General features: G+C 38.6%; 1 protein-coding gene across 3 annotated transcripts in view; it reads left to right on the forward strand.

Annotated features, from left to right (window-relative positions):
* dop1b (DOP1 leucine zipper like protein B) overlaps positions 1-24,361 on the forward strand; it is a 67,089-nt gene that overhangs the window by 19,438 nt on the left and 23,290 nt on the right. Inside the window, exons 2-17 of one of the 3 annotated variants that reach the window (XM_017706562.2) lie at positions 1,061-1,236; positions 11,435-11,616; positions 12,570-12,740; positions 12,905-13,094; positions 13,493-13,591; positions 13,681-13,804; positions 14,441-14,550; positions 14,783-14,894; positions 14,999-15,116; positions 15,336-15,455; positions 16,398-16,506; positions 16,743-16,952; positions 20,150-20,466; positions 21,953-22,359; positions 23,213-23,286; positions 23,940-24,137. In XM_017706562.2, the coding sequence (XP_017562051.1) occupies positions 1,096-1,236; positions 11,435-11,616; positions 12,570-12,740; positions 12,905-13,094; positions 13,493-13,591; positions 13,681-13,804; positions 14,441-14,550; positions 14,783-14,894; positions 14,999-15,116; positions 15,336-15,455; positions 16,398-16,506; positions 16,743-16,952; positions 20,150-20,466; positions 21,953-22,359; positions 23,213-23,286; positions 23,940-24,137 (2,682 nt within the window). In that variant the 5' untranslated portion in view covers positions 1,061-1,095. Of the gene's footprint in view, positions 1-1,060; positions 1,237-11,434; positions 11,617-12,569; positions 12,741-12,904; positions 13,095-13,492; positions 13,592-13,680; positions 13,805-14,440; positions 14,551-14,782; positions 14,895-14,998; positions 15,117-15,335; positions 15,456-16,397; positions 16,507-16,742; positions 16,953-20,149; positions 20,467-21,952; positions 22,360-23,212; positions 23,287-23,939; positions 24,138-24,361 lie in introns of those variants that run through there. The other 2 variants (XM_017706563.2, XM_037539220.1) reach the window with 2 other exon arrangements.

Consider the following 24,361-nt stretch of genomic DNA (forward strand, 5'->3'; position numbering starts at 1 on the left):
TGTTAAAGGACCTCAGCCTCCTCAGGAAGTAGAGCCTGCTTTGACCCTTCCTGTATAGGATGTCTGTATTGGCTGACCAGTCCAACCTATCATCCAGTTGCAGCCCAAGATACCTGTAGGTCATAACCCTCTCCACTTCTACCCCCTCAATAGAGACTGGCTGTGTGGGTGGCCTAACTCTGCGAAAGTCCACTACCATCTCCTTGGTCTTGGCAGTGTTCAGAAGCAGGTTGGATCCACTAGCAGTGCTGCAGATCAGATCAGATGCCTTGATGTGTGAAGAGGGGGTAGAGGATATGACTAGATTGAGAAGAAAATTGGGGGAAAAATCATGTTTTTCAATTGAAATGTTAATGACTTTTGCCTGCCTCTAAAACATCCTCTGGCTTTTCACCATGCCCCAGCAGGTGGGGAAAATTAATATTAACCAATAAAATGTTTCATGCCTACCTTCCATCGCTCCCACCTATCTTTCAGCTAGGTCCAAGACTCTCCCTAGTACTGTGTTTTCACCCTGTTTTGATTTCTGATTCACATGTACTTTCTGCAGGTTGATCCACTGACGAGAAAGAAAAAAGACTCCAATGTTTTTTTTAAACTAATAAAATCAGATGTTTTCCCCGTAACTCTGTTATTAGATAAATTGGGACACCTTTGGCTTTCTGTATGTGAAATGCTGTAACTCTCTATTGAGCTACTAGTGAGCTATTAGGTGTGAAAAGGAGTAGAGTCCTGCTGCTGAGAAAACAGTTCACACCTCTTCACTATGAAAATTTGTTAATAAATGTTTATTTAATTGCTCACTTACAAAGACAAAATCCAGCTTGCTTCCTGTTTTGATGATCAAAGACCTTTCCATCTAAATATATTCCATCAATGTTCTTCAAGAAAAAAAATGCTATTATTTAATATCATAAAATCAGGTGGAAATAGCATTTTACAGCTACTCCGAATAAGAGGTTAAGATCAGTTGATTGACTTGTAGTTAATTTATGGACTGTGCTACCAGTATTATTTTTAATAGATAGAAATGCATTAATGTCCTCTGTTTTCTCACCAGGACGGATGCTGAGTATGCTGGGAAAGTACTGAGGCATGATGGATCCTGAGGAGGCAGAGCTCCAGAATGACTACCGCTACCGTAGTTATGCAGCTGTTATTGAAAAGGCACTGCGCAACTTTGAGTCTTCGAGCGAGTGGGCTGACCTCATCTCTTCTCTCGGAAAACTCAATAAGGTATCTTGAGGGTTTCTTGAGTCCAAGGTCATGGGTCAAAGTTTTTTATTGTAGAAGTTGTAGAAGAAGAGTAAATCACTGTTGTCATACAAACTTATAGTGGCCATTATTTTTGAATGAGCTGCCTTGGCTAGAAATTTGTAGGTAGTGGTGAACCGTAACTTTTAGAGCTAGACCTTGAGCTTGGCCTTAAATATCATAATTCAGTCATAAACAAGGAGGAAACACACCTATCATAATGCCAATTTCTGTTAGCACCCCTATGAGATTCTAATAGCATGTTAGTGCTAACAGTGATTCACATTAACATTTTGGCCTTTCTACATTAAATAGAGACATAAAACTTGTTGATTAAGACTTGATAATGACATTTGATGTTTTATTTATAGCTTCCAAAAGACATATTAATATATATTTTACATGGGAACAGTAACTCCTTCAGAGCTGCCACCAGTTGGTAACATATCCAGGACTTCTATCCAGAAGGCCTAGAATGATGTTTCCAAATAAAAAGTTGGGACATTAAGTAAAATACTAGTAAAAACAGAAAGCGGTGTTTTCTAAATCTTCTTTGACCTTTATTTGAACAAAAACTGTAAAAAGACGATGTTTAATGTTTTATATCATCACCTTCATTGTTTTTCATTATTGTTCAGAAACGTTGCTTCTCTGGGCTCAAGCTCATCTGAAATGGACTGATACACAATAGAAACATGCTGTGTCCAGCTTTCAGATTGTTTTTGGATATAATGAAGTGTTCTCAAGACCCAAGAAGAAACGAACCATCCAGATTGTTACTAACATAAAGGTCAAAATCCAGGGTCTGTTCTGGTATGGGGGAATATTAGTAGGTAACTTGCACTTCTGTGGAAGTACAATTAATGATAAACACATTTTGGCGCAGCATATGCTACCTTTATTTTATGCTGCTATATTTTTCAGGGATGTTTATGATCCAATGACACCATGATGACACCAAGCCACAATTTGCAGGTTACAACAGCATGTCTGCATAATCAGAGACTGTGGGTGCAAGACTGGTCTGCCTGCAGTCTAAACCTGTCTCCTATTGAAAATGTCTTAATAAGCTCAAAATTTGACAACAAAGACCCCATACATTTGCACAGCTGTAGACAATGAAAGACTGTTGGAAAATTATGCTTTCAAAACTGGATCAATTGGTATCTTCAGTTGCTAAACCATTATTAAGTGTTGTTAAAACAAAAGGTGATGTAACACAGTGGTAAACATGCTCCTGTCTCAAATTTTTTGGAACATGTTGCAGGCATTAAATTTAATGCACAAAACAATAATGAAATACGTAAGGTAAAACATATGTTGTGTTTTTATAATGTTTTTAATGTAATCCAGGCCAAGCAGTATTTACCAATAACTGCTTTCTGATTTTATTAGCATTTCACATACTGTCAAAACTTTTTTTATTTTTTTATTTTTAAGGAATGTTGTAAATGGTTGTAAATCAAAAATGATGGGTTGATTTGTGTGGTCAACTCCTAATTATGTTTGTCCTTAATCTGACGTTGAAGGCCTTCAGCTCTTCAAGCCACAACCAATGGGAGTGTTAGCTTGGGTGTATCTACCTGGAAACCACAGAGGGGGGAAAACCATGATTAATTTTCCATTGTTTGTTTAACCCTTTAGTTCCAACCAAAGTTTAGAGTGACACTAAGTTTTGGGGATTTGGAGACCCATTTGGGAGAAATTTGCAATTGTATGCAATGTGCAGAAGAACATTTAATAACACAATTGTGCTTTAGATGCCCTTGAAAGGATTAATCTAATGACTATGTGAAATGGTATCAACAGTCTAGAAGGCCCTAAATGTTCCCCACAGGCTTGCAGGTGTTAAAATCTATAGCTCAAGATTTTTTAAACACAATTTGTGTTGGTCGTCCTGTAGACCTTCATCACCGCTGTCGGTTGAATATTTTTCCAGCAGTGATATTGAAGTGTTTAAAACCCCCATCAGTGTTGCAATGTATGAATGTATAATGATGCTATACATTTTCGATCCATAATCAGAAGATTATAACTAACATAACTACAAAATGTTGGAACATTGCGCAAAATTAAAATAAAATGCAGTTGATGTGCAAATCAACCTATATTTAATTGAAGATGGTACAAAGACAACATATCACATGTTGAAACTGAGAAGCTTTATTGTTTATTGAAAGATATATGCCCATTTTAAATTTGCTGCCAGCAACACATTTAAAAAAGTTGGGACAAGGGGCAATACAAAACTGTGTTATGCTAACTCCACTCCTGGTGGAACATCTTACAACTAATTAAGTTTATTTACAACAGGTCAGTAACATAACTAGGTGTGAAAAGAGCATTCCAGAGAGGCTGAGTCTTTCAGTAAAGTTAGGGAGGGGCTGACCACTCTGAACACTGTGTGGGCCAAAATTGTGCAACAATGCAAAACTAATGTTTCCTTTGGGATTTCATCAGCTGTGGTACATAATATCTTTAAAGATCCAGAGAATCCAGAGATACGTCAACCATTGAAAACATTTGGCACATTCTCAAATGAAAAATATGACAAAGGAGACCCTGAAGTGTTGAGCAGCTGAAATCCAATGTGAAGACTGAACAGTGAAACATTTCACTTTCAAAACTACAGCAAATGGTCTCCTCAGTTCCCAAACACTTACCAAGTGTTTGGGAACCAAGATATGCCAGAATAACCACTAAAATGAAATGACGAATAGCTGTTTTCAATGTATTTTTATTTTTGTCACAAACAGCTCGTGCTCATGTGAAAACTGAAATTGCAAATGAAAGCATTTCATTTCATTTTCAATTTTGGCAGTATATTTGCGCAGATGTTTGGAAAAAGTAATGGCAAAAAGAATTTTGCATTTACCTTTTATTGTTTTCATTTTCATTTTGGCTGGATTTGCCTCCCATAATTTGTGACCCCCTTCCAACAAATCTGAAACAGCATTCCAAGCTGGGAATGTGGTGATCTGATAATGTGAGAGAAGAAACAAGTCACTCTTTAGCTTTCGGATTGAGCTTGGAGTTCGTCCTCTGGTATTTTCAAACATATTTGAGATGGTCAGTGATGTAATTGAACGAGTGATTTAGGCTAGCAGCTAGCAGAGAGCTAAAAAGGTGTAGAGAGATATGTATGCACTCCACCACTCTGCCTGCTGAAGTTCAGACAGATAATCACCCTCTTTACAAATATTAAATCAGTAGCCAATTTGTAGTAACATTTTTGTCCAGCTCTGACTGTATATCTGGGCTTCAGCCCCATATTCATCCCTGGTTTATGTTTTTACTGCACTTCTTGTGTGTGCATAAAAGCACATACATGTCTGTTTAGCTTTGTATTGTGATAAAAGGGGAGATCTGGGAATTTGAGGATTTTTTGCCCTATGTAGTAAGCACAGCCTCATAACAAAATAGCAAGAAGTTTTGTTAAAGGCAGACATTGAGTGTGTGAGAAGATGCTGGCTATCTTTTAACTTTTTCTCCTCACTTCAATAACTAACACATTTGGGTGGCATCTTCCCCATTTGAGGTATTAACATGAGTATCAGATCCTTGTGTTAAGCAATGTCAGCACCATTTCATCTGCCACTCTTTGCCCATTTGAGTTCTTTTTTACGTTTGTGGTAATTACTCATCATTTTATCATGAATTGTATTAAATAGAAGTGTGCAAACCATACCTATAATCACATATTTTATAATATGAAATGTAATTGTATTCAATTCACAGCATGTATTGTCTCATATAAGGAGATATTTATGCTAGTTTGAAAAGCCATCATTACAGAGGAAAACCTCTTGTGTTGCTTTCACATCGTTTGACATCTTTACTAAAAAAAGTCACTGAGGATTTTCATTTTAGAAACAAAATGCTGAATTAATGTCAATTGAATACAGTCTGCCTTGAAATGCATTCTGCCTTGAAGGCGCAACTATACTGCTTTCCACTGTACAGTACGTTAAATGGATTGGCCTTATTTAAATGCACTCATAACAATGAAAACTGTGAAGTGCACACATGACATAGGTGACTTGGAATATGTGCCAAAATAAGAAGCAAAACCTCTACTACATTGTTTTTACTTTGCTAGACCTCTTCATTGAAATGGATCCATGACAGTGAAATGTATTGCATGCACAAGAACAGTAACATTCGCAAAACGCACCAAAAATGAAAAGTTTAGGATCCCTTACATTAATTAAATGTTGTTTGAAGCACTGTGTAGTGGAAAGCAATGTAGCTGTGCGTTCACTATATTTCAGAGGACCTTGTGTCAAAATTTTATACATTCAGCATTTAGTTTTTAAACTTGACAAATCCTCATGTTTTGTTTTTCAGTAAAGAGGTCAAGGGATGTGAAAACAATGTAACGGAGGTTTTGTTTTTCTATTTTGGCACTTATTCTGCATGTCACTGTGGAAATGTAATGTCATGCGCATTCACATTTTTTCACTACAACGATTGCTTTTCAATACTTGTAACACCATCGAAAGAAAAAATGTCTATTAATGTGCGTATCGTGACAGCCCTACCACAAAGTGCACCTATATGGCCTGTGCACCTGATAAAATGACTGAGTGTAGCTACAAGGTAGTTGTCCATATTAAACTGCTAACTTAGTGCAGTGTTCCTCAAGCCTGGTCCTGAAAGCCCACTGTCCTGAGCAGTTTAATATTTTCCTTGCAAACTCAGTAATGGGTTGTTAATGAGCTAATTAGTTGAGTCAAGTGTGTTGGGAGCAGGTGAAACACCAAAAAGTGCAGGGCAGTGGGCCTCCAGGGCCAGGCTTGAGAAACACTGCATGCAGTTTGTACATCTAAAAGGAAGATGGACGTTACTTGATGTTTTATCATTCTTTTTACTTTGTTCTTCATGCTTTGTTCTTTGTGTCAGTCACGTGTAGATGAGACCCCAAGCAATGCTTTTACCTTGACTATTCGCTCTTCTGTAAAAGAACATGAGTTGTAAGAATGGACCTGATTCACTTCTAACTTTCACTTTCCTCTGTGAACTTCTCTTCATTCAGTTAGAGACCAAATTTGAGCAATGAAGCTTCTCGTTTTACTGGCAGTTCTGGTGTGGTGTTAACTTCCTCCTGCAAGAGTAAACTTGGTCAGCTTACAGTTCCTACAGAGAAGTGAAAGTCCATAGACTATATGGCCAGTTCACAAGCTACAATTTAAAATAACACAATGCTATTTTGACTTTTATGCATACAGATATGCCAACAGTGCATCAACATTTGTCTTCTAAGTTTTTATTTGTAAAATTATTAATGTAAAAATAGTGGTAATTCTGAAAAAATAAGTTTTCTTTGGAGACTATTTTGTCTTACACGTATCAAAAATACAGTGTGTCACAACTCACATACACTATTTCCAAAAGTATTGGCTCGTCTGCCTTCACATGCATATGAACTTTGAGTGACATCCCATTCTTAATCCATAGGGTTTAATATGATGTCGGCCCACCCTTTGCAGCTATAACAGCTTGTGTTTATGGGAATTTTTGACCATTCTTCCAGAAGAGCATTTGTGAGTTCAGACACTGATTCTTCACTCCAGAAAACATGTCTCTACTGCTCGAGAGTCCAGTGATGGCGCTTTACAGCACTGCATTCGACACTTTGCTTGGTGATGTAAGGTTTGGATGCAGCTGCTCGGCCATGGAAACCCATTCCATTAAGCCCTCTACGCTGTTCTTGAGGTAATCTGAAGGCCACATGAAGTTTGGAGGTCTGTAGTGATTGTAGAAAGTTGGCGACCTCTGCGCACTATGCGCCTCAGCATCCGTTGACCCTGCTCTGTCATTTTACCTACCACTTTGTGGCTGAGTTACTGTCATTTCCAATCGCTTCCACTTTGTTATAATACCACTGACAGTTGACTGTGGAATATTTAATAGTGAGCTATTAAAGCAGTCTGCATTCCTAGGTACTTGGTTTTATACACCTGTGGCCATGAAAGTGATTTGGAACACCTGAATTTAATGATTTGGATGAGTGAGTGAATACTATATAGTGTCTTCTTCTTTCGGCTGCTCCCTTTAGGGGTCGCCACAGCGGATCATCTGCCTCCATCTTGCCCTATCTACTGCCTCCTCTACTTTTATACCAACCATCTCCATGTCCACCTTCACTACATCCATAAACCTTCTCTGAGGTTTACCTCTTCTCCTTCTACCCGGCAGCTCCAATATATCCACTATTCCTCCTCAACACATGTCCAAACCATCTCAACCTGGCCTCTCTGGCTTTATCTCCAAACTGCTCTACCTTTTAGTTCTTCAAAGTACTCCTTCCATCTACTCAACACTCTCTGTTCACTCACTAGTACATTTCCCTCTCTATCCTTTATCAGCCTAACCTGCTGTACATCCTTTCCAGCTCTATCTCTCTGTTTAGCCAAACGATACAAGTCCTTTACTCCTTCTTTACTGTCCAGCCTCTCATACAGCTCATCATAGGCCTGAGCCTTTGCCTTTGCCACCATTCTTTTCGCTATGAGACTAGCCTCACAGTACTCCTGCCTACTTGCTTCATCTCTCTGGTTATCCCACTTTTTCTTAGCTGCCTTCTTCTTCTGAATACTCTCCTGGACTTCTTCATTCCACCACCAACTTTACTTGTCTTCTTTCCTCTGACCAGACGAAACACCCAACACATTCTTGCCAGTTTTTCTCACCACCTTAGATGTAGTTTCCCAGTCCTCAGGTAGCTCCTCACTGCCCCCAAGGGCCTGTTGCAATTTTTCCCTGAACTGCCTGCAACCATCCTCCTCCTTCAGCTTCCACCATCTAATCTTTGGCTCTGTCTTCACTCTCTTCCTCTTCTTTGTTTATAATCTCATTCTACAGACAACCACCCTATGCTGCCTTGCTACACTTTCCCCTGGTACCACTTTACAATCTCCAATCTCCTTTAGGTGGCATCTCCTGCTAAGGATATAATCCACCTGTGTGCACCTCCCTCCACTCTTGTATGTCAGGCTGTGCTCTATCCTCTTCTGAAAATACGTGTTCACCACAGCCATTTCCATTCTCTTTGCAAAATCTACAACCATCTGACCTTCCGCATTTCTGTCTTTCACACCATACATACCCAGCACCTGTTCATCCCCTCTGTTCCCTTCACCAACATGTCCAGTGAAGTCTGCATCATTCACTAATCTCTCCTCTCTAGGGACACCATCTACCACTTCATCCATCTTTCTCCAAAATTCCTCTTTCTCCTCTAACTGACAACCAACCTGTGGTGCATATGAACTGACCACATTCAAAATTACACCATCAACCTCCAACATCAGGCTTATGATCCTGTCTGACACTCTCTTTACATCCAGAACACTTTTCACAAGCTGTTCCTTTAGAATTATCCCTACTCCATTTCTCTTCCTCTCTACACCATGATAGAACAGTTTGAATCCACCTCCAATGTTCCTGGCCTTGCTTCCTTTCCATCTGGTCTCCTGGACACACAGAATATCTACCTTCCTTCTCTCCATCATGTCTGCAAGCTCTGTGCCTTTACCAGTCATTGTCCCTATGTTCAGAGTCCCTACTCTAACCTCCACACTCCTGCCTTTCCTTCTCTCTCGCTGCCTTCTAACCCGCCTTCCTCCTCTCCTCTTTGATGGTCTTCGACCTACAGTAGTCCAATTTCCACCAGCACCCTGCTGGTCAACAGCACCAGAGGCAGTCGTTGTTAACCCGGGCCTCGACCGATCCGGTATGGCAATCATATTTGTGATCCGCATGATCGTTTTGGCACAAGTTTTACGCCGGATGCCCTTCCTGACGCGACCCTCACCATTTATCCGGGCTTGGGACCGGCACTACCCCTAATGGCTGATTTGAATACTATATAGTGTATTTGTAATTATTTTGCGTGAAAACATCCTGTGAGGTAGTTTTAGAGGCACTAAATTGACAGTTTTCATATTGTGTCTCTCTCACTCTCACTTTATTTTGTCTTTCTCTTTTTCCCTCTCTCTTACTTTTCTTTTTCCATCTACATGTCTCTCTCTGTTCTTTCTACTTACCTTTTTTACGTCTGTCTGTTGCTACATTTCTCTCTCTACATCTGTCTTTACATCTTTCTTTTTCTAACTTTTTTTTACTCTCTATATCGCTCTTTTTCACTTCCATATCTCATGCACTCACTCTCTTTTGTCTCTTTTTTTTCATGGAGAGAAGAAAAAAATCACGACAGTGGAAAAACATGAAATACAAGGCACACTTGGTGTTACTATTCCATTGTGACATGCAGAATATGTGCCAAAATGAAAAACAACCTCTGAAAAACAATACATGAGGATGTGCTGAAATGCTGAATTTATGTCAAAATTGAGCACAATCCATCTTAAAATACAGCGAAAGCATATGAAGTTGTTAGCTTGACAGGGTGCTTGTGTTGTATACTAATAACCATGTAGTTTACATAAATAAAAATATAAATGTATGTGACGAAACCGCATCTTTGGTAGCAAGGTTGAATGATCAAACTTTACGCATGCTGCCAAATCAAAGTTGTGTGTAAATAGTCTAAGAATACTGACTCGTTGTTTTCTGCAGAATGACCATCAGAGAAGATGATGCAAAGTCCTGTATGTTTCTTAATAAAGTGAATGTTCTAACATCAGGTTTGACTAACAGGGCTGTCCTTAAAATGTGGGTCACAGGTTAAAATGACTTTCTAAGGAAGGTAATTCTTTTGACATTAAATTGCTTGTAAATAAACAAAATGATATTTGGTCTCATTCAAAATATCATCCTAAATTTTTTTATATAAATTTGTTCTCGAGAAGCACTAGCTAAAAAGTTTACATCACATTCATGATGTATTCTTCGACTGCAGAGTTGTTCACACCTTTGTATTTTGGAGCGTGTTTGGAATTACCTAAGAACAAATCCCAAATAAAATTGGTGAATGTCAGAAATTTTGTGGAAATATTTTAATGAATATATTTCATAGAGAAATTCAATTTCAGTGAGATGGGACGCCATAATTAAGGTGAATACAGCAGAGGTGTGGACACTTGAATTGGAGTTCGACTTGAGTCATGAATTTGACGACTTGCGATAGAATTTAAGTTTGCTTTAATAAATTGGGGATGAGTGAAGCATGAACAGCACTAAGCCCTCACTCAGCACTTAAACTCCAGCCTTACTGGAGAAACTTATCAGGCAGACCGTTTTCCTCATGGTAGCACAACAAAAGGCACACAGCTCTCTCTAGCTAAATGATTTTTACAGCTTCTGCAGGAAAAACAAGTGCAGCAACTTCTTCACCTGCTTCATACTGGAATTTGCTGTGCCACCTAATATGGTGCAGTAGTTTTGTGCTGGACTTTAACTGCTACACAGTTTAAGATGGAATGGAAAATTCAAATTAGAATATGCTGTCACAGACAAAAGTCAACTTCAGCTTTTGACCATCATTTTGCTGTCTTTTCTGTCAACTTTGTTCAGCTTGGTTGTTTTGGTTTCTGCAACTTTTCTGGTTGTACTGTGTAAGTTACATTAGTACTTTGAAAACTCAATGTGTAGTGCACTATTCTATGATGTATAACAGTGTGCCTATCCTGGTTATCTGTGTACCATGGATTTTTGTATTTTATCTGCAAGGGTGAAAAAAAATATACATTTAATATACAAATAATACTAACATGCTGTCATTAAAAGCCTGTAATACAATTATCATTATTCAGTTTTGAAAAAGCCTTAAATTTGCTGTAGAATGCATACTGACTTGTTTAGGATTGAAGACTAGGGCTTGGAACTAGACTTGAGACTTGACTGTCTTGACTTGACTTGACTCAGGACTCAAGTGTCAAGATGAGAATTGCTTGTTACTTGCATCTTAGTGACTTGTTCCCATCTCTGCCCTCTTTCTCTGTTCATGTTGTTTGTCTCTCTCACTTTTTGTTTCTCTCGCTCTCTCTCCCTCGCTCTCTCGCTCTCTCGCGCTCTCTCTCTCCTATTTTTTATGATACACTGATTTTCTTATTGATCTAATGAAACAACACGGATGTGACCTACAAAACTGTGTGTTTGTATTGCATAGTTCTCCAAGAGGCTGTGGCTGAAATGTGTATCTAAATTGAAATTGTTTCTGTTCTTTTCTGTCAGAGTTGGGTTTGATCTTATCGTTCCACCCCTTCCTCTATCTCAGGCTCTCCAGAGTAATCTGAAGTACTCTCTGCTGCCTCGGCGGCTGATCATTGGGAAACGGTTGGCTCAGTGCCTGCACCCTGCCTTGCCCAGCGGCGTCCATCTTAAAGCGCTGGAGACCTATGAGGTCATCTTCAAAATCATTGGCACAAAATGGCTGGCCAAAGACCTCTTCATCTACAGGTTGGTCTAGATAAACAGCCAGATGACCAGGGTACTTCTCACTGCACCTATTGTATTTATCAAAAGACATTTTAAAATCATTATCTCATAAACCAATAAGAGAGAGGCTGTGTTACAGTGATTTTACCCTGAGAAAGAGGTTCTGTTGGGCTGGTGAGAAAATCACCTTTAAAAGAAAATCACTATAAAGAACAGTCTGTTGGGACATTCTTGTTTATTTTAATTGAAACAAAATACAATGTCCAAGTTCTTCAGTCAAGCAGTGAGTTCAATCACAATGCACTGTGTTTTTGACAAGCAACGTAAAATTGCTTACATACACTACCATCCAAGTGTTTGAAATATGAAACTGGCTTTGTTTCAGGTGCATGCGTGGAATGAGTGGAATTTGATGCTAATATTTGGCAGGTTTCAAACAATTTATAGGAAGCATAGATGATGAAGCCAAGGTGTAGATGATTCCATAAAAGTTAAGAAAGCTGTGTAACATTATTAAAAAATTATATTCAAAAAGCAGTGACCAAATAGTAAATTTGTGACAAAAAAAAGAACTAAAAATAAATAATTACAGTTTATTTAATAACATTTCCTGTACAATGCCATAACTTCTCATTGTTTTCAGAATCTCTGAAATTGTGGATAAAGTATCAGTTTATTTTGCTGTGTAATTTATAAAATTTCAATTTATGTTGTTTAGTGTTAAAATAACAATAACATACAATTCCAAACTATTTTATAGTTTTTGGAACTTGTCACATTACTTTTCTTTGGGGATTATTTTGCCTTTGAGCAACCTGTGTGCACCCCTCTGCCATGACATTTAAGGCTGAAATGAAAGTCACCAGTACCCAGCTTAAAAGGAAATGTTCTTCAAAATGATATTTTCTTTTCCATTTTGCATTGACCTTTTGTGCTGCAGTGGGAAAACTGTGTGTGTTTATTTGTATGTGCAGTTCAGGACTGTTCCCTCTGCTAGCTCATGCATCCATGTCAGTGAAGCCGCCTCTGTTGACGCTGTATGAGCGTTACTTCCTGCCTCTGCAGAAAGCTCTGCTGCCCAGCCTGCAGGCCTTCATCATGGGTTTGCTGCCTGGCCTGGAGGAGGGCCTCGAGGTCTATGACCGGTACGCATTCAGCTTCTTGTGATAAACAGCATTTATATTGGAAGTGGCCAATGGTGTATACAGACTTTTTCTTATTGAGGCATCACAAGTAATACCTAAACAATAGGATTTAAGGCTAACAATCCTGCATCACTTATGTCTCTCTTTCTCTGCCTTTCTTTTAGAACGGATGCTCTGTTGTTGAAGTTGTCAATGTTGGTGGGTCAGTCAGTGTTTTATGGAGCTTTGTGGGGGTCTGTGCTTGTGTCTCCACTTGTGCGGCTCCCAGCTTCTCTCTTCATAGTCACACACTTCGACCGCATGGCCTCCAGCTGCGAGCAGAAATACATGCTGGGCACTGACCATAGACTAACTGTGAGTTAATGTGCGCTTATCTGTTGTATTACCATCACAGAAAGAACCTCATGGTCAAGGCTTCTAACTCACTCACTCTGTCATGTTTGGCAGAATGACGTTTCTCCACAAGGGGGAGCAATTAGCTTTTGTTTGCATCATTGAAAGAGAGGAAAACCACACCACTTGCTTTTCTATAATTCTGCATTATACAAGTGTACAATTGTGTACAACTGAACTAAGTCTCAGAAATTGAAAAGGTCTCAGAAATGAATGCACCTTAAAATTAGCAAAACCTACCAATTAGAAAGTGTGGTTGGACACTTCAGAACACATCTTAGTGTATTTTGACCCAAATGCTTCACAGACATCTGTATTGCAGACATTTTGTGTAATTTCTCTATCCGTCTCTGTTTTAGGTGAAGGCGATGTGTCTCTCTTTGCAGGACACTAATGTACTGGTCCAGAGGAACATGCTAGAGATTCTTCTCTACTTTTTTCCCTTTGCAACATGTCTGGTCAGCACATTTGACACGTGACTTAAATTATACTGAAAGTGTTACTGAAGCTGTTGCTTGATTCCTTGTTTTACTTTCTGTTCCTGTAGGATCCTGAGAAGAGCGCCATCCCTCTGAAACGAGAAGAGATGATCACAGTGGTGTCTGCTGCCTCTCTTACTCTGCTCAGGAGGGACATGTCACTCAACCGCCGCCTCTATGCATGGCTTCTAGGTACCAAAAGAACACACATGCTGTACACAAGAATTAAAGAAAACATAATGTAGGACTTCATATTGATTCTTACATGTGCATCTTTTACTAATTAGTTTTGTAGCAGTCACTGACTTATCATTATTTACAATATAATGAGCCTTTAGAGTTATAATAATAAGCCTGCAGTTTAATGAGTTAAGGGTTAATGGGTGATCTCTATTACGTGTCATTTCCATATCCAGTTAGTGTCCATTAAGTACACATTAATCATTTTCAGGAGATATTAGATAAAAAATAATCCACTTGCATAATGAAGGCAGAAGTCAAAAGAAAATAAGTAAAAAGAACAGATTTCCAAAACCAGAGTTGAAAAACCTGTTCATAGATATAGAGAAAGTGGGACATTTGAGAATTTTTGCTTTGCATCCTGAGAAACAGAAAATCCAACCATCTTCTAAGACTGAACTTTGATGTTTTGGAATATCCCTGCAGATTACTTTGAAAAACTTATAGCAAATCTCCCAAATAGAATGGAAGTTGTAAATAAGGCAAAGAGTAAACTGAATGAATGTTAAAACATTTAATTGTATACTTAGTCATTCATCTGTGTAAATTGTTCTTAAATACACATCTTCTGCTTATGTGTGTTGTCAGGCCTAGACATTAAAGGCGGCATGGTGGCTCCAGATATGAGCCTGTATACGACAGTAGAAGAGCATACAGCCTACTACTTCAACACATACTCCAGAGAACTACTGGTACAGGTACTCTCTCATTCATATATATATATATATATAATGTGTATATATATGTGTGTGTGTGTGTGTGTGTGTGTGTGTGTGTGTGTGTGTGTGTGTGTGTGTGTGTGTGTGTATATTGCGTGGGTGTGTTACTGCTGGATCACTCTTTTATAGACTGAGTGCAATGTTGGCTGCTTGGTTTACAGAGAATTCTTCTCTTGTGGTTCAGTTTACACACTGTACTCTCTCTATGCAGGCACTAGTTAATATCCTGCAGCAGAAGGACATTGAGAAAGATCTAGACAACATCACAGACTACCTCAGACCATTTCGCATCATCATAAGTTTACTGGACAAATCAGAGATTGGTAAAGACATACACGCATGCACAAATAACAGCCAATGCCAGCTCTTGCACTTGTTCTTGGACATCTCTCTCTCTCTCACTCTCCTCACTCTCACTCTCTTTCAGGCCCGTTAGTGCTGTCTGATGTGTTGTTGGAAGTGATCAGGGCGTTTTATAGTTACTGCAGAGAAATGCTGGGGGAGGACTCTCTTAACTTCAGTCTCTCTGGCAACCAGCTCAACAGGTCAGACTCAGATAATGAGTGAACAGACAAGTGAGTGTATGAATGATAGGCAAATTAAGTAACTACAGTCAGAGATGATACGCTGACACCATATTGTGTTCATCTTATAAAACAGTGATGAATGTACAAATGGAACCATGATGGGTGCCTGTATTGTAAAATACGCACATTTTATGATTGTGTTGTATCTTATTGTTCTCTGTGTCTTGGTTTTTGCAGTAAAATCAAAGAGAACAAAAACGCTTCTGAGATCATAAAGACAGTCAATATGTTGGTGGGGGCAATAAGCAGTGAATATCTGTGGAACTACGTGACCGACCACTTCCAGACATGCCTCAGGTACACACACACAAAAATTTGAGCATTAATAAGGATTAAGCATTCCATATGAAGAGTCTCCTTTGAAAGGCAAATGTAGCCCAAACCCTCTCTCTTCTATTGCATTATACATCTATTTTTTGTGTCTATATATGTCTATAGCGATAGATGGAGTTTATTATTTTTATATTTATTATTAATGGGTAGTAGTAGTAGTAGTAGTAGTAGTAGTAGTAGTAGTAGTAGTAGTAGTAGTAGTAGTAGTAGTAGTAGTAGCAGCAGCCATACAGTTTCTCTAAACATAAAACAGCAAACTCATATGCCATCCAGCTTTGATCAGAAGATGTAACTTGGCAGGCTAATGTTTCTTTGTACTATTTGGTTTTTATGTATCATGCAATACTTTTCTGTAAAGTAAAAAAAAATTTTTTAAAGTGCCTGAAGTTAAGATGCACAAAGTTCAGATCCCAAGTCCAGTAATTGAAATAGCAGAGCTGAGAGCTGGTTTGTGTTAGAGGAGCAGCATCAGCCTTCTTCAAGCTCTGAGTTGAAATCAGACCTGTTTGGGCTGTCTTATAAACTTGTCAAACAGTATATAGTTATAATTTAAGGAACTATTAACACAACTCTCACATATTTCCATGTGATTGAAATGTGTAAATATGTAAACTATTATTTGGGCTTGAGCAGTAAAGCTTTCAGTTAAACTAGAAGTTTTATAATCTAAACTAACTGACTAGAAATGATCTCCTGATCACATAATTACACACCTTGAAAAAAAATGTATAGCAAAACAATGTGTGATGATACTATTTCAGCATGTTTGATGATACTACAACATGACATCAAGGCACTACTCTTGGTTTGAAGAATGTACCACCAAATAATATGTGGAAACATTGTTGAGATTGTGACTGTAATAAAAGATAATAAAAATGATTACCATAAACTCCTATTTTTCAGCGTATTAAATGACCTAGTGGGGATTCCCTGCTCTAAAGCCTGGAGTCCTCCTCCATCTGTAATGGAGCTCTCCACCCTCATCATTTTCCTCCTGGATGTTATTCCTTTGGTAATTATTACTACATGTGTATGACTCACTCTGTGCGATATGCTGTTGCTTGGTCATGTCTCTTTGTTTCTTACACTTCTGGTCGACAACATATTTGATGATGATTAAAACATTTCATTTTTACACTACATTTTTCCACTGTATGGAGGCTCTGCTTTCACATTGCTCTGCTTTCACATTGATTCTCTATTGTTTGTCTTTTTGTTGTGCCCTCTTTCTTGTCCTTTGTCCAACAGGAGCTTTATGCTGAGATCCAGACGCAATACCTGCCACAGATGCTGGGCAGCATGCTACAGTCTATATGCGCCTCTATGGCCTCTCTCAGCTTGCCAGAGCTCACACAGGCTCTGAGGGCATGTTTTAAGGTGCTCAGTAAGATCCAGATGCCAGTGACTTATATGGACATGGAGGTGGAATCACCGACACAAAACGTGGGGAAAATGCAGGTATATTTTGTTATTTCCCATTACTACTACTACTACTATTACTATTACTACTACTACTACTACTACTACAAAGCCAATTACAAAAAAGTTGTTAGTGACAGAAGGTAAAATGCAAATTAAAAGAAAAAGCAATTATTTTTTTTTGAAGAAGAAGAAGTTTAAGAAATGTTTTTGGAACGTTTTACAACATATTAAACACTTGATGCAATCATGCTTGGGTGTAAAAGGAGCATTCCTGGAAAAGTCCTTTATAAACAAGAATGGGTCATGGCTTGCTAAGGCTGGACACTTTGTGTCAACAGTTTAAGAATTTGAAGAATTTTTACTCTTTCACCCTCTACGGTGCAGAACATCATCAAAAGCTTCAGGGAATCAGAAAAGTCTCTGTGGGTAAAGTGCATGACCGAAGCATCCTTTAAAATCATGCTTCTGTAATGAATGTGGGCTCAGGAATACTTCAGAAACATTTTTCAATAAACCTCAGTTATTGCATCCATGAATGCAAGTTAAAATGCTGAAGCTGTATATCAGCCACATCTAGAAACCCCGCCAACTTCTCTAAAAGCTCATCGGAAATGTATCTACACAAAGTGGAAATATGTACTGTGGTCTCATGAGTCCACCTTTCAAATTGTTGTTGGAAATACTGGATGTTGTGCTCTCTAGGCCAGTTCTGCTTCTGTCGTGGTATGGGAGTGTGTTAGTAGGCTCCCTTAATGCTGAAAGGTTCATATGCATTTTCTAGCAACATGCTGCCATCATGTTTTAGCAAGACCAAACCAAGCCACATTCTGCATGTATTACAACAGCATGGCTTTGTATTAAGAGAGTGCAGGAGCTAGACTGGCCTGCCTGTATTCCTGACCTGTCTTTCATTAAAAATGTGTGTCACATTATAAAGCACAACATCTCTGAACTGTTGAGCACCTGAAGTACTATATCAAGCAAGAATGCTCAGTGGGAAAAGTCAACTTTCACAACTACAATTAGTCTCCCCAGTTCCCAAACAATTACTGAAAGGTGTGGAAAGGAAAGTTGATATAACACAGTGATAAACATGCCCCTGTCTCAACTTTTTTGGAATGTTACAGGCATCAAATTTCAGAATAAGTATGTACATAAAAAACACAAGTTAATTAGTTGAAACGTTAAATTTCTTGTCTTTTTACTGTTTTCACTTGAATATCATCATTGCTGCTGCTGCTGCTGCTGCTGCTGCTACTAGTAATGATAATCATAATGCAACTCTCATTCCAAAAAAGTTGGGATGCTGTGCAAAGTGTAACTAAAAACAAAATGCAGATCATTTAAACCCTATATTTAATTGAAAATAGTATAAAGACAACATATTAAATGTTGAAATTGCGAAACTTTATTGCTTTGTGAAAATATATTTTGAATTTGATGCCAGCAACACATTCCAAAAAAGTTGAGATGGGGCAAAAAAAGGCTGGTAAAATTGTGTAATGCTTAAAAAAAAAAGCCATCTGGTGGTTAATGAGCAACAGGTCAGTAACATGATTGGGTATTAAAAAAGCATCCAAGAGAAGCTGAGTCTTCCAGAAGTAATGATGAGGAGGGGTTCACCACTCTGTGAAAGACTGCATGAGTAAATAGTTCAACAATTCAAGAATAAGGTTTATCAACGTACAACAGTAAAGAACCTACAGAACATATTTTCATTAAAAGTTTCAGAGAATCTGGAGAAATCTCTGTATGCAAGGGACAAGGCCAAAAACCAGTATTTGCTGGCCATGATTTTTGGGTCCCTTAGGCAGCACTGCATTAAAAACAGACTCTGATTCTGTAGAGGAAATTACAGCATGGGCTCAGGAACAGTGTGAAAACAGTTTGTTGCTGCATCCACAAATGCAAGTTAAAACTCTAAGCGCAAAGAAGAAACCATACACAAGCAAGATCCAGAAACACTGCCACCTTCTCTGGGTCAGATCTCATTTAAAATGGTCTGAGGGGAAGTGGAGATGTCACCTTTTTCAGAGAAGACCTTGCTTAGTTCAGAAAGACAATGTTAGACCACATTCTGCATGTATTACAACAGCATGGCTCAGTATTACGAGTCTGGGTGCTAAACAGGCCTGTCTGCAGTCCAGAATTGTCATCCATTGGAAACATTTGTTGCATTATGAAATGAAAAATGCAACAAAAGAGACCCCGGACTGTTTAACAGCTAAAATTGTATATCAGACAAGAATGGGAAAACATTTCACTTTCACAACTACAGCATTGGTCTTCTCAGTTCTTACAGAGTTGTTAAAAGAAGAGGTGATGAAACACAACAGTAAACATGCCCCTCTCCCAACTTTTTTTTTTTTTGAGCATGTTGTTGGCTTCAAATTCAAAATGTGCATATATTTAAAAAAAACACAATGTAATTTCTCAGTTTCAACATTCACCATGTTGTTTTTGTAGTATTTTTCCTTAAAACAATTGGTTTACATGATTTGCTTATCATTGATTTCTTTTTTTATTTATGTTCTGCACAGCATCCCAACATTTTGGAAATGGAGTTGTAATGATAATAGGTTGAGGTACAAATAAAATAAAAAGGAAACAATGACCAAGAGTTTTGGCAGGATTTGCCAAACATGAGTCAGAGTTCTGAAATAATGTAGCTAGAAGTAACCTGTAAACATTGTTAACATTTCAAACATACCATTTGCTGTCCTGTCTATATGATCCACATGGACACTATGCTGCTAAAATAGCCTCTTATGAATCAATTGTTTGTGATGTCACAAAAACCAAGTAGTCAAAACAGTTTGTTCTGAACAGTTCGCTTATATGTCAGTCTTAAAAGGCACATTAACAGAAATTTTAAATTTTCAGGGATGCAAAGAAGCTGGAAAATGGTCATGTAAGAAGGAATTATTTTTGGCTTGAGAACCATGCAAATGTTTTAAGCATACTTTCAGGAGTAAAAATAAAATACAAGGAAAATGCAACATATGGGTTTTTTTAGCAAAAATCAAAGACAAAAAGATTAATACAGAGACTGAAAAATAAATACAATAAAATATAACTTCAGGAAAATAGTGGACCTTTTTGAATGCAATAGGAAATACTGGATTAAATTAGAAAAACAAATTTTTTTTCTCTACAAAGAAATCAGTAATACTACATTCTTATACTATCACTTATTATAGCACTTGTTTATCTGCATACTAATTCTTCACTAGCAGGTGATGGCAGAGACCAAAAAAGAGGATGCTGCTGATGCTGGTGTTAATGACGATAGACCAGCAGAAGAGGAAGTGTGTATGAATGGACAGGCTGCAGATGAGGCAAGACCTGAACCGGCTGCGTTTCCACCCCTGCGCTCTGAAGACAGTGGATTGGGCCTTAGCGCCTCACCCTCTGAACAGCAGCTCCTTCCTGACCATAATTCATCAAATTCAGACGTGTGTACAGATGCAGAGAATGTCTGGAGGAAAAGAGGGAATGTGGAAAATATGTCCAAATGTGTTCAGGACATATTGGCATCTCTAATCACAAGGTGCAACACTACCCTTTTGCATACAGTCATATACAAGTTTGCAAGCCCCTGGTCAAATTACATTTTGCTGATTTTTCTTTAAAAAATGCACATCCTCTACAGAGAACACACCTCGGCTCATTTTAATGCAGAGGTATTGTTTATCTACTGAATTCAACAAAGTCCAGTAGATTAAGTGGAATTTAACAAAATCCAGCTGTGTAAATGAATTTGACTGAATTACCATCAGATTTATTATTTTTCCAATCTGATACCAGATACCTATATCCTGTAACAAATTTATCCTAAAATACACCATCTCTAGTTACCAACTAAGCACTTTAAAGCTACACTATTTGGCCAAAAATATGTGGACAACCCTCCTAGTTATTAAATTCATTACCAACAGGTCAATAAAATCAAGCCCATATTCATGCAATCTCCATAAACGAACATTAGCAGTATTTCAAAAGCACAAGAACTGTTTGTTAGGAGCTTCTTAAAATGGGTTGAAATTGGCTGAGCAGCTGCACCCAAGATTACTGTGTGCAGTGCCAAGTATCAGCTGGAGTGGTATAAAGCACATCTCTGCTGTATTCTGGAGCAGTGGAAATGTGTTGCATCACACTTCGTTACCTGGCAATTTGATGGACAAATCTGGATTTGGCAGGTTCCAAGAGAGTGCTGCATAATGGAATGCAAAGTGCCAACAATAAAGTTTGGTGGAGGAGGGATAATGATGAGATGCTGTTTTCAAGCTTTGTGCTCAGCCCCTTGGGTACACTCAAGGGTAATGTTAATGCTACAGACATTTTAGACAGCTATATTCTTCCAACTTTGTGGCAATAGTTTGGGGCAGGCCCTTCCTGTTCCAGGATGACTGCGCACCTGTGCAGAAAGTGAGCTCCATTAACATGTTTTGACTAAATTGATGTGGAAGAACTCCAATGACCTGCACAGAGCTCTGACCTCAGCCTGACTGAACATCTTTGAGATGAATTGGAATTGATTGTGAGCCAGGTCTTCTCATCCAACATCAGTGTCTGACTTTACAAATGTCTTTTTTATTGAATGGGTGCAAATACCTATATACAGATGCCTATCAAAAGCCTTCCAAGAATGGTGGAGGGTGTTATAACCACACTTCAAACTTCATAATAATGCTCCTAGTTTGGTGAGTGTCAGGTGTCTGCATACTTTTGGCCATGTAGTGTACATTTCATGCTATTAGTTGTGAAGTATTTAATTTGACCATACTTCATTTACTTACTGCAAAGAAATGGAATGGGTCATATTGAAAGAGATTTTCAGTGTTAAATACCAGGGTGTCAAAGATTTTTGCAGTGTAACCAGCGGATCAACTGCAACCTGTACGACTTGAATTAAAGTGACTTACAGCAGCTTTAACTTCAGTATAAGTTAAATGTTCTTTATATTATGTTCCACTACTATTGGTAGAGTATATCCTCAAGACACTTAACATTTGTTCCTCTTTGCTCTACTATAGGCACCTGTTGATGGTGATTGATCCAGAGAAGGAGAAAGGGCAGGAGGAGACCACTCAGCCTGAACAGCGTGTGTCTCCGCGGGGCAGGAAGCGCTCTCCGTCTGGGGGCAAGGGCAGCCGAGAGTTGGGCCTGATCAAAGACAGATTAGCAGAGTTCTTCACCCCCAGCAAGCTGCGAACGCAGCCCCAGGAGTGTTGTGAGGAGGTCGTGGAGAGAGGTGCTGGGGCTGCAGGGCTACAGTGGCTGTTGGGTTTTCAGTCACGAGGAAAAGCGGAGATCACTGAGGCCTGCCGACAAGCCTTTACAGCCGCATGCCATTTATTACTCGAGTGCACCACTTTCCCCGTCTACTACACAGAGGAAGAGAGCCAAGAGCTCCACAGCAGCATGTTCAACAGCACCACAAGTATTTACACACCATACAAGTTTAGAATCACTTGCCATATTAATATTTCTTATTGTGTACATCTAAAAATAACCTGTACTCTGTAGATTTAAATACACCCTATGTCCAAAAGTTTGTAGGAACCTGCTCACTCATTGCTTCTTGTGAAATCAAGTGTCTTAATAGGAAGTTTGTTTCACTTTGCTGCAGCAACAGCTTCTGCTCTTCTGGGAAGGCATTGCACTAGATATTGGATCATTGCTGTGAAAATTTGATTCATCCATTAATTCGGCCATTAGTGAGGTCAGGTACTGATTTTGGATGATTAGTTCTGGATCACAAGCAATGTTAAACCTCATCCTGAAGATATTGGTTGAAGGTTTATCACTCCAGAGAACACAGATCCACTGTTCCACAGCCAAATGCTTTATTACCCCTGTGGTCAAAGCTTGGCATTGGGCATGGTGACCTTAGACTCCATGCATGGCTGCTCCAGATCATCCCACTCTACTGACAATGCTTTTCTATGGAAATTATGCCAAAAAGAAGGGGCGTTAAAGTAGTGGTGAATACCTTTGGATATATAGCATTTTATATGTGATATATAGCAGTTTATATAGTGATATATAGTTTTTTTTGGTGGCGGGGAGGGGATTATTATATGATATAGTGTACTGTATTCTGTTTAAAGTATTTTTTGTCAATGTGCTCAATACTAACATTATATTGGATTTATTTTATACATTGGTATTGGTGGTTACAGACTTTAACAATTATGTGTTTTTAGCAGTACAAAGCATTCAGCTATTTGACACAAAAACTAAAACATAAAATTATGAAAATGATTGAATTGTAAAACTGGTTTTCTTCTCAGGCAGTGAAGAAAACACCCTTCCTGAGTGGCTGAGATCCTTAATGCTGTTGTGTTGCATTTCGAAAGACTACCAGGTACACCTAAATGAGGTCAGGCGTGAGCGTTAGTGCTAGCAAGTTAATATCAGTGGTTGAATACTAGCATGTACACTTTAGTTTTATTAGTTAGGAAAAGGGAAATTCCACCAATCTATCAGGTTTTCCACAAGTTCAATCATTGTTATTCAGAGTGGTTTAATACAAGTTGGTGTTTTGTAGAGAAAATTACAGACCTGGGTTTCTTTACATTGGTGCTGAATGGAACCAGGGGTTGTAATGTCTACAGCACAAATAGATTTTATTTAGTGTCAAAAATTACCAGTGAACTGGAGTTTTATTTGTAATGGTGATAATGGTAAAATAGTGGTAGAATGGGGGGGGGGTGATTTTCTTTGAGTATTATTTTGTCCTACAACGCCCTTCATGTAGCCCTTCACCACAAATCTTAAAATAAAAATTCAGAACTATCGAAATGTTTTAGGCATCAAACAGTGCATTTGTAACCATTTCATATAATGGCTTTCTGTGAGGTAGCTTTGGACATCAAAGCACTCTAAAGTTTAAATCTTCATTTCTACATAACTATATCATCATTTAGTTATGGTACAGTGCATGTGTGGCATGACTGTGCTCTTGTGATTAACATCAATTAGCATTTTGACCATGTTCTTGCTTTTGTGCTTCTGTAGGTTCAGCATGTGGCGATTTCCTCCCTCCTTGAGCTGATAAACCACTCTCAGTCTCTAGCGCTAGTCATCCAAGACAAGAACCGGCGCTATAAGAGCTCTGAGGCCAACCCTCTGAGTGGACAGCTGCAGATGGTCACTCTGCCCCCCATTTTCCCATCAGTGCTGAAAACTATGGAGCTGTGTACAGACTTCTACCAGGTGAGCTTTTTTGCATTATGCTGGAAAGGAGACTGGTGTAAGTCCTTACTCACTATTAAGTTCCAGATTTGTCTCCTTGTCTGTTGATCAAACTCAAATGTCTTTACTACCATGAATTGAAATGAACAACATAATAATGTTGTGTCCAACATAGAGGTGGCATGAGGATGTCATATTTGTCAGATATGTAAAGAAGCTCTTGTATCTCACCTGTGTAAACACCT

This window comes from Pygocentrus nattereri, chromosome 6 (genome assembly GCF_015220715.1).
Source record: "Pygocentrus nattereri isolate fPygNat1 chromosome 6, fPygNat1.pri, whole genome shotgun sequence".
In the NCBI taxonomy this organism is placed as follows: Eukaryota; Metazoa; Chordata; class Actinopteri; order Characiformes; family Serrasalmidae; genus Pygocentrus; species Pygocentrus nattereri.